Here is a 10981-nt window from a genome sequence, read left to right on the forward strand (position 1 = left end):
AAAAAGTGAGCCGCATTAGCTCCTGGAGATGTGACGTCAACGCCTTAGGTGCAAAGAGCCCATTAGGAAATATGTGAAGAAATTTAAACGGGGCCTGCCAAAGTGTGCCCGTCGGTTGGAGCCCATGCGTTTTGATGCTATAAATTAGCATCAGTGCTACAGTATGCTGCAGTTTGGGGGATTTATTTTACTATCATAATAATTATTAATATTTGATTATTAGTAGTAACCAGTCTGCTCCCCATATGTGGAACTCAGTCTTGCCAGACATTTATAATATTGACTCTGTCTTCTTTTAGAACACACTTGTTTAAGACATCCTACTTTCTCTAATTTTATTGCATTGAGTATTGAGTATTGCACCCAGTTGTAAGGTATGTGTAGGAAAACTATCACCAAACTTTGGAAAAATAAAATATATGAAAAATAAAAGGCCTATATGAGAAGTAAAGGAATTGCTACCTACCTATCTACTCTTCTTTTAAAAACCTTCTTTTTCTGGTTTCACAGCAAGAAGCAGTCTTTTAGCTCTTGTCAAGTTGACAGGTGAGTTTAAGCTGCACCATTCCTGACTTTTGCCTTTAATTTGGTGTCGTTCTTTGTTTTTGCCCCAACAAATTAAGTCATTCATGGCATACAGTACAGACCAAAAGTTTGGACACACCTTTTCATTCAAAGAGTTTCTGTCATGATCCGTGTTTCTGTATAGTTATTTTGAGATTTTTTGTGTTTAGTCCTGTTTCCCTGAGTCTCTGTGTTGTCCTGTCAGCCCTTGATTGTTCCTAGGTGTGTCTCGTTCCCTTGATTACCTCCCTGTGTATTTAAGTCCACCTGGTTAGCCTTAGCTCCCACTTTCAGTCACAAAGTTGTCAGCTGCTACCGGTTATTAGCTGTGTGCTATTGTTCCTGCCATGCTGCCTGACTGGACTGTTTAGAGAAACATTCATCATCATCACCATAACCTGGGTCTCAGCGTTTATCCTCACCACCTCACAATCACCGCTTTATAACAGTTTCACGTTCAAAGTTTTCCCAATTTTTCGGACTGACTGACCTTCATTTCTTAAAGTAATGATGGCCACTCGTTTTTCTTTACTTAGCTGCTTTTGTCTTGCTATAATACAAATTCTAACACTCTATTCAGTAGGACTGTCAGCTCTGTGTCCACCTGACTTCTGCACAAAAACTGATGGTCCCAACCCCATTTATAAGGCAAGAAATCCCACTTATTAACCTGACAGGGTTAACCTGACCGTTTCAAGACTACCTCTTGAAACTCATCAAGAGAATGCAGAGTGTGTGCAAATCAGTAATCACAGCAAAAGGTTGCTACTTTGAATAAACTAGAATATAAGGCGTATTTTCAGTTGTTTTACACTTTTTTGTTCAGTACATATTTTCACATGTGTTAATTCATAGTTTTGATGCCTTCAGTGTGAATCTACAATGTCAATAGTCATGAAAATAAAGGAAACTCATTGAATGAGTAGGTGTGTCCAAACTTTTGGTCTGTACTATATTCCTAGACATTACTGAGTATCTGCATGTGTTGATGTGCAACAGGCAGAAAATGAATGAAATTCTTGAGAAGTACTCACAACCGTGGGTTAAAAACGAAGAACAGTACAAAGAAATCAGGTAAATTTATTATTAAAAGCCTCAAACTAGAACATGAAACATTTAGCCTAATGTTTGCTATGTAGACATGTCTTATACTCAGAGGTGGCATTTGTGAAAGTCTTTTGTTATTTTTACTACAGCTTTATCAACTTAATTACTGATAATATTAAACCTGTAGGCCATTTAAAAAAATGCTAATTTAATCACTATCACTTATTAAGTTTCAAGTTCAAATTAAAAAGGCACAGAGATAAAAAGCTTGCAGTAGGCAGCTATATTGCATATTGAAACATTGAAAATAACAGTGAAAATACATCAAGGAAAAATTTAAACATCTGGTCACCCTCGGAGTTTACCAATAAATTGGATCCAATTTCCTTAATTATAGGAGATCGGTGATCGACCAATCATGTGAAGCTGATCTTATCCACCAATCTTATCTACCTAAAAATCCACTACTGTCTTCTGTTAGTTGGCGGCAACTAACAGAAAACAGTAGTCCAATCTGGGTATCAATCTGGGTATCTGGGTATCAAGATTAGACCTGGGTATCAATCTTGATACCCAGGTCCATAGCTATACTTTTATGAGCAAGACAGAGGAGTTTAGATTTGGTACAGATATTATGATGTATTTTTGGCTCAGCTGGGTTTACCAAGTTGTCTTTGGATTGTGTATCACTGTGTCACACTTGCCCAAAAGTAGCGTTTACTGAATTCATACAATATGTTTTTAACAAAATTAACATCTTTTCTAATTGAACAATGTATAAATAAAAAATATGACAGTTAGTTGACCCTTTTGTGCAATGGCAAACATTTACAATGCCAACTTCTGAGAGGGTGCTTTTGAGATGCTTTACCAAGGTCGAAAAAGGCCCATTGTAAAGAGTTACATTTTTGATTCTGTTAGACCAGTGGTTCTTAACCTTTTTTGAGGTACCAAACCCCCAGTTTCATATGCGCATTCACCGAACCCCTCCCCCCCCCACAGACACAGAAAATAATTTGTGGTATTCTGATTTATTAATGTAATTATACTGGTTGTATTATCTCCCCCACGCCACTAGAGGCAGTACCAACCCCGAAAAGATGTGACTAAGGAGCAGTTTTAGACTGTAGAATTTGGTAAAAACTGTGAGCTTTACTGAAGTAATTAAAGACACAAGTTCAAATCCATGCTGAGAGTGGAGCTCCTTCAATCAGTGCTCCTTCGCAGCACTGATTGGCTAAGCAATGTAACATGATCCTCTGCAGCAAGTGATGGCAAAGCGGGGCGTCATCACGACTTTACACAAGTGTGTCTTTACCTCTGCGGCAGAGGCTCCGCCGAACCCCTGAGACCGACTCACCGAACCCCTGGGGTTCGATCGAACCCAGGTTAAGAACCACTGTGTTAGACGCTAAGGCCCATTTCTCAGAAAACAGAAACTTATCAGGCCACAGAGACATGGTGTGATTTCAGGGAGTGTCTTCAGGCCATATAATCAGCTAGCCTCCTCCTTCTCCTCAGACACTGCACAGACTTTTTTAGAAACTCTTCTCGAATGTAATGGTAAAAGTGTCTCCTTTCAGCGCTGAAAGTGAATAAAATCATTAAGTATAGTCTTAATGATTTTGTTGGCTGATTTTATGCTCCATGTGTCATTACGCATTTTGATTCATCGGGTAGAATTTTCCATCCTCAACAAGTGGTAGCAGAGGACGGGTTTGTGTTGACACATGAGCAGAAACTGGATTGGCCGTTCAGGCGCAGACTTTCGGATACAGTACTCTTGTGTATTGCCCACACAAATGGTAAGGAAACTTTTTCCTTAAAATACACCTTTGTACTGTTTCCCTGGTCTGTCTAAATTTCAGTTATCAGCCGTGGTTCATACTGTTTCACTGATCTGTCTAAATTTCAGTTATCAGCCGTGGTTCATACTGTTTCACTGATCTGTCTAAATTTCAGTTATCAGCCATTGTTCATAGGAGTAGTTTTAGGTGTGAAGGAATAAAGTAGTTTTAAGTGCGAAGGAATAAAGTAGTTTTCGGTGTAAAGGACGATCAGCTCGGTCTGGGTCCAGCAGTGGGAGTTGGCCACGCCCCCCTTCTGTCGGATGCGGGGAAGGTACAGGATAGATTTTCTTCCATTTTTCCTCGAGGAGAACTGCCCTCGAAAAAGAACACGTTGGCCAATCTGAGATACTGAAGAAACGCAAAGGGGTGACAGTGTCCACCATAGGACAAGAAAATAAAAGATAAAAGGTTGGTCTTCGATCTGAGTTACAGAAGAAAGGAAGTCCCTTGACTGTGGCCGCATTGGAATTTAGTTATTGGATCCATTTGTGTGCATGAGAGAGAAACACGGGGCTGAGTCTCTGTGTGGGTATCTGAGAGCTACGTGTGCGTGTGTGTGTATGTGTAAAAAAAAAAAAAAGTATCATCTTGTTCAAAAATGTGGATGACACAACTATATACAGAAGAGGTTCAAAGGCTAATAGCATGGTAAACCAATGGTGAAGGGAGAATTCCCTTACCTTGAATACCAAGAAGACAAAGGAAATAATCCTCAACTTCAGAGCAAAGAGGACAATTGATCCAGGGCTTAGCATAGATGGTGAGCAATCAATCAATCAATCAATCAAATTTTATTTGTATAGCACATTTCAGCAGCAAGGCATTTCAAAGTGCTTTACATAATTAAAAAAAATAAAACAGCATGTGACATTAAAACAGCATGTGACATTAGCAAGCAGAAAGGGTCAGCAGTTTCAAATTTCTGGGAGTCTACATCTCAAAGGATTTCACCTGGAGCTTTAACACCAAATAACTCTTTAAAAAAAGGCCCAGCAAAGACTCATTTTTTCTGAGAACCCTCGGGCGGTGTCGTCTGTCCAAGAAGCTGATGACCAGATTCTGTCACTGACTTACTGCTGTACAATGTAGGTACTCCAACTGTACAGCAGCAGACAAAGGCACCGCTCTACTCCAGTTCTCCTGGAACATTAAGTTGTTTCTCCACCATTAGTATATTTAGAAGCACGAACATTAGGTTGATTGGCAGCGCTAAGAGAACAAAAAGTCAAAAACACCCAGTCAGGAGGAGGGTCTTAGCATTGTCAATCAACCTCATGTTCATGCTTCTAAATATGCTAATGGTGGAGAAGCAACATGAAGTTCCATGGATACTGGGGTAGAGCAGCGCTTACATGAGAACGATTGACAGCGCTATGACCCTCTTCCCACTCTGATTGGTTGTCGGACAGAGCAGAATATTTGTTCAGATGACAGCAGGTTCACAGGGAGAAGGCAGAGGAGCTAATTCTTTACACAGATTTGTCTTATATTTTCAGGACATAGTGATAATTTTAATTAAATAAAAAATAATGTAAATAAACGTTACATACTGCAGCTTTACGTCTAGGGCAGGAGACAGTCATGCTGAAGATCCTATGGGAATATTATATATTACAAACTGAACTGACGCCATACAAATTCATTGACTTTTAAAGTTATACATTTACATGTTTTTCCTTTTAAATATTTATTTTTATTTGACTAAACTTTTATTTTATTTTTTTTAGCAATTTTTCACTTTTTAATTGGTAATTTTATTACTCAAGACAATAAATTTTAATGTCAACATACAATGACAATAAAGTTCTCTGTCTGTCTGACTATGGTCTGCCTATCTATATAGCCAGATATCTGGCTAGATACTGGGCTCAGCCTTAAGTGCAATTTTTCATTTTTGGTTTGTATATGTTTAATTTAATTTGTGTGTTTTTTTTTATTCCTATTGATTTTTAAACAACATTTCTGTATGGTAAATAGTCTGTCTTTTTCAGTTTTCAATACACAGTTTTCAATTATGTAGATTTTTGGAAAGGTGGTCTGACTCAGTTTCACAAATCCAATATTCCTATTTCTGATAACTGCACAGTAATTTGTTATTCTATTCTATTCTGTCCTGGAGCCGTGTACATGTTTATATATGTGTGTGTGTGTGTGTCCTAAAGTAGACAAGGAAATATCAAAATACATTCAACACGTAAGTTTTCTTTAAACTTTAACAACGCCAGAAAATTTGGGTGATTTACAACCATTCAAGTATAGGTTTTATACATGAGAATCAAAGATATTTGCACTGTAATTAGAATAAAACAGTGGAAGATCCTGATATATCAGATACTAAAAAAGAAATGCATTGTGATCATAATGAGGGGGATGAATATGTTCGGACCACAATTTTTTGATAAAATTTACTTCAGATACTGCTAGTAAAATAGAAAAGACAATGTCTCACCAAAGCTTACACATGGTGCCTGAATAGTTAATTATATTTAAGTGCTAAAAATTATATCAGCCTCAATAAATATGTTGGAATAGCTATTATCAGTCTAAAATTTTTCAACATCTGAAATTGAAAGTGAAGCATAAGCTGGACATTTAACTACAGGAAGGATAGAAAAATAGAAGTAAGATATGTTTGTCTTACTGACTGGAAAACGAATGTTAATCAATTCCTAGTTCATTTGTGGGCTTCTGCTAGTTATTTAGCAACTATTTTAAATTTTATTGCATCATAACTTGAAAGGTTTTCCTATTCTGGAAAATCATCAAAACATACAACAGATTTTCGTAATATTAACAAAATATTTAAATAATAATAAAAAAGACACAATACTTTTAACTGCATGAAGGAAAAACTTGAAGGAATTCAGGTCAGAGCAACAGACTTTACTTTGCATTTTACTCATTTTTCCATGTTGGAAGATTCTGTAAAAACGCAACTCAAACTCAGTTTCTGCTTTCAAGTCTAAGTGACAATTTTACCAAATATTTTTTTCTGTTTATCAGTGACTGGGATCTTTTCAGCATACACCCTCAGCACCACCATGCACAGAACAAAATCACTGATTCGTGTAAAAAAAGCAGGTGAGCGTAAACTGCTTCCTCTTCCATGTCATCAAAAGTCAACCCAAAATTATATTGTACTTTGTATCTGGATGTACTTTTTTGTCTCAGGGAGAAAAACAATAAACTAACAGAAGTTTGTTCTCAAGTCTGGAAAAATGATATTCAAATAATCAAGTAAGTGTCTTGTCAAAGATGTTAAAGAATTTTTTTGATTGATTTTTAGAAAATACATTACAATAAAACAGCTGTCCTTATGTGATGCCTTGCAGCATTATTTTATTTTTTATTATTTAGATTACAACCACAGGCTTCAATGTATTACATTCAGGTTAAACTGACTGAGACCACATTCCAAAATCAGATGTTAAATGTGAAAGGATTCCTCAAGATAGATGAAGCAAATATACAATAGAAAGTGTGTCTGTAGAAAAAGACTGGACCTAAAGTTAGAGCTATGTGTTGGGGAATACCAATGTTCACAGTTCCTTGTTCTCCAGATGGATTTAAATAAATCCCCCTGTATTCAGATCGATCTGTCAGTTTTCTCTACAACATTTTCACATAGGCCTTCTTTAAACTGCATCTGCCTCTCCCTAACAACCCAGCAACACTGGCTTTCTGGGAACACAAGAACAGTATTCAAAAATTTGTGCATACATTATCTTATCTTCTGCACAGAACCCTTTCCGTTCTCTGCAGCAGGGTTCTGCAACTCCAGTCCTCATGGGTCAGTGTCCTGCGACGTTTGGATGCCTAAATCAAAACTGAATGTCAAGAAGTTTCAGAAAGTCCTGGTTCATTTGAACCATTCATTTGATTCAGATGTAACAGTGCCATTTATTCATCTTCATTTCTGCTACTGTCTCTTGATGCACTGAAAAAAATGACACTGCTTTGAAACCCAGCTTCTACTAGAGTCATTTAGCCGACAAACCAACCAATGATGAAGCTGTGTTAAGTAATTTACCATCTTTATTTTACAGTTCTTTAAAAATGTATCTTTTTTTGTACCACAGCAACAAGAAAGATCAGAAAAACAACCCCCAGCCTTGTCAAGACTGCAGGTGAGTTCAAGCTGCTCCATTTCTTTAATTTGGTGACAAAAATGCTTACAGACATTACTGAGTATATGTATTGATGTGTAACAGGGAGAAAATAGAAGAAATGCTTACGAATTACTCAAAACCGTGGGTTAAAAATGAAGACAAGCATGAAGAAATCAGGTAAATTTAGCATTAAAAGCTTCAAATTAGAAAATGAAAGGATGAAACCCAACACGCATCTCGTCCTTTGTGTTGGGTTTCAGCCCAGATGGTGGAGACTTGCGCTATTGTTCGTCACTCTCCGTGTGGAGTATGTTTTTGACAAAATGAACATCCACCTAAAACAAACAATGCACAAATTACAAAAAAAAAAAAGAAGAGGAAATTAGATTTCTTTTTTGTACAATGAAAATGTCTATATAGAGCTAAATGCTGAGGATGTTATGATCTTGTGATTTCCGAGGACTTGGCTCAGCCTTAAGTGCAGTGGCCTGGAGAACGCCATCATAACCCAGAAAAACACTCCACTGGGATCAAAGATTGTCTACGATGCTGAGAGGAGGCATAATGTCAAAGTGAACTCACTTATGTTTGCCACATTTGTCAAAGTAAGTTGTGTTTTACTTAGAATTACTTTATTATTACATCAACGTTTAAGAATTTGATTTTACTTTTTTTAATCAGAAAAGTTTGTGCTACAGTTTTACTCAGCATTAACCATTGTTAAACTGTTGTACAAGCTTTATATAAAAATGTTCATAAAACTTCCTAATTAAGGAGTTGCAAGCTGGTTGGTTCCTCTTCAGACTTTTATTAGGAGAATCAAGGGAGGCGGTACATGCTCATGTTTGGTATGTGTGCATGCCGGAGTGGGAACAGATAAGTTGGCCTGTTCATTATCTGCTGCATGTCATGTATGTCCTAGTAGGCTTTTCAAACCACTGAGCCACACCTATTTTTTATATATTTCTTAGAAAACTATTTATGCACATCTACAGGCGTCCGTTGAGGCATCCTCAACACAACATGGCTACTGTATGTGATGTTCACATGAATCATGACCACAAGTACTTCCAGTTTGCTGCTCCATGAGACAGCAAGGAAATGCAGAAAGACTTAAAGTGAAAGAAGGTAGAATCTTTAAATGTAATGTAATCAGTTTAATAAGGCATTTCTTCGTAAATGCTTTGATTATTTGTATTTTAGCATTAACTTTACTTTTATATCATGTCCCTGAGTCAACCTGGTTAAATGAAGGACTCAAACAAAAGGGCTGTGTGTGTGCGTGTGCATGTACAGACCCTTATAAAGTCAGAGGACTCCTTCCACTATATTCAGTCATTTATAAGATGATAGAACTACAACGAACACCGAAAACCAGCCCCCAATGAGCTAAGGTGAATGTTCTAGGATAGATTCTAAGTAGTTTATTTTATAATGTTGGATTTCCTGTTGCTAATGATTGCAGAAGCATCCGGTCTTTAATAAAACGTTGCATTCATGTGCTGTTGTTGGGAACGGAGGAATCCTGGCAAACAGCAAGTGTGGAAAAAAGATTGATTCAGCTGAATTTGTGATCAGGTAAGAACATCGTCAAGTGTATGACATATATTTTAAAATAAAATAAAAGCAAGTCAAACTAAACTGTCTATGTTACTTCATCAGGTGTAACCTGGCTCCTTTGTTAAACGGATATGAGGAACATGTTGGGGTGAAAACAGATATTGTGACTGCAAATCCAAGCATTTTAACTTATAGGTGAGCAAACAATTTAAATTTGAAGTTACATTTCTTTCAAGCTTTGTATCTCACTGTTGTTTATTATTGCAGGTACGGCTCGCTTTTAGGCAGTCGACGCCGGTTTGTGGAGAGCCTTTGCCAATATGGTGACGCCATGCTGCTGCTTCCTGCATTCTCCTACGTCGTAAACACAGCATTGTCTTTCCGGGCTCTGTACACCATTGAGGACTTTGAAATGCCCATCCAGTCTGTTTTCATGAACCCAGATTACATTGACAGACTGGCTGCTTTTTGGCGCTCTCACGGATTGTTGGAAAACCGTCTCAGCACGGGTCTGATGATGGTCAGTCTGGTGCTGGAGCTGTGTGACAACGTGGATCTGTATGGATTCTGGCCCTTCGGTCTCCACCCACACACCTTCAAAGACCTGACTCACCATTATTATGACAACAATGAAGCTAAGAAATCTGTACATGTTATGTCGGAAGAGTTCCAATTTTTGTTGCAGTTGCACAACCAGGGTGTCCTGAAGCTACACCTGGGGGAGTGCGAACCAGAGGAATAGATTAGTTAGACAACTCTCATGTAAATGTTTACAAAATATTTGTTACAGAATATTAATTGGATCCTCGTCACTCCATGTCCTTGTTGCTTTATAAATCATGGCGTGATGAGTGTGTTCACCCTTGAACATGATTTCCTGCACAGTAGTAGACTGAAGACCGTCTCTGACCTTAAAAGTATCAGAAAGGTGAGAGGAAGCAGGCAGAAGCAACAGCAGGGAATTAAATGTAAAACAATACAGGTAGCTGTCAAAAAGACAGAGAACTCAAGTCTCTGCACAAACAGTCTTTTATGTTGACTGTGGCACGTAACCACCTAAAACTATTTAGCCGTTTGCAACGGTGCATGTCAGCATAGACACAGCTTGCTAACACACCAGCAGCAATGGAAAGCTCAACTCATTTATTGTTTTCACACCTAGAACTGACAGAGCGTGTATCTTTTTTTATTTATAACATCCATTCACCTTATTTCTTTGTCCCATTATACTAAACATAGTGTGAATAATATTTGCAACAGAAAAAAAAACTTTTTGAAACATGAATGTTTACTTTTTAAATTGGGGTAAAGAACTGCGATTAACAAAAACACAGGTAAAAAAAAAACATTTTCTATCTTTTTAAATGATTAATTATTGGGAGCTAATTAGTGGCCTAAGTTAGTTTTTGTAAGTGGAGAATGGCGTTGGAGAGGTAATTTATTTGTTCGAGTTGTGTGCTTTACGACATTGTCACATATGTATGCTTTGCATTTAATCTGTACTATTAATGTTTTAAACTTTTTTGCAACTGTACCAACTGCTTTGACCAAACATAAATCCAGAGAAAATGGCAAATTTAGAAAAAATAAATTGGTTAATTAAGGTCTTCCTCCTATGATCTTGATATCCCACTGACAGGGACCGGAGATCCTGGTCCCTGGGCACCGCCTGCAGCTGCCGCCGGCCCCTGCGCCGAGGCACATCACTCTTTAAGAATGTGATTTCTGGTGGACCTTTTTTCTTTTATATGATTTTTCTGTCATTATATGTGTTTTTTTTTTTTTTTTTTTTTTTTTTCCAAAAAATTTTTGGTTTTTTTTTTCCCTTTTTTTTAAATTTTTTTTTTATAA

General features: G+C 37.4%; 1 protein-coding gene across 3 annotated transcripts in view; it reads left to right on the plus strand.

The window, feature by feature from the left end:
- LOC106955903 (alpha-2,8-sialyltransferase 8F-like) overlaps positions 1-10981 on the plus strand; it is a 20294-nt gene that overhangs the window by 4900 nt on the left and 4413 nt on the right. Inside the window, exons 3-12 of one of the 3 annotated variants that reach the window (XM_015046346.1) lie at positions 511-546; positions 6465-6542; positions 6633-6698; positions 7541-7588; positions 7673-7747; positions 8031-8175; positions 9036-9148; positions 9233-9325; positions 9398-9872; positions 9976-10058. In XM_015046346.1, the coding sequence (XP_014901832.1) occupies positions 511-546; positions 6465-6542; positions 6633-6698; positions 7541-7588; positions 7673-7747; positions 8031-8175; positions 9036-9148; positions 9233-9325; positions 9398-9872 (1129 nt within the window). In that variant the 3' untranslated portion in view covers positions 9976-10058. The remainder of the gene's footprint in view (positions 1-510; positions 547-6464; positions 6543-6632; positions 6699-7540; positions 7589-7672; positions 7748-8030; positions 8176-9035; positions 9149-9232; positions 9326-9397; positions 9873-9975; positions 10059-10981) is intronic. The other 2 variants (XM_015046347.1, XM_015046348.1) reach the window with 2 other exon arrangements.

The sequence above is a fragment of the Poecilia latipinna genome, unplaced genomic scaffold (genome assembly GCF_001443285.1).
Source record: "Poecilia latipinna isolate Pla-1442-1.1 unplaced genomic scaffold, P_latipinna-1.0 Scaffold776, whole genome shotgun sequence".
Lineage (NCBI taxonomy): Eukaryota > Metazoa > Chordata > Actinopteri > Cyprinodontiformes > Poeciliidae > Poecilia > Poecilia latipinna.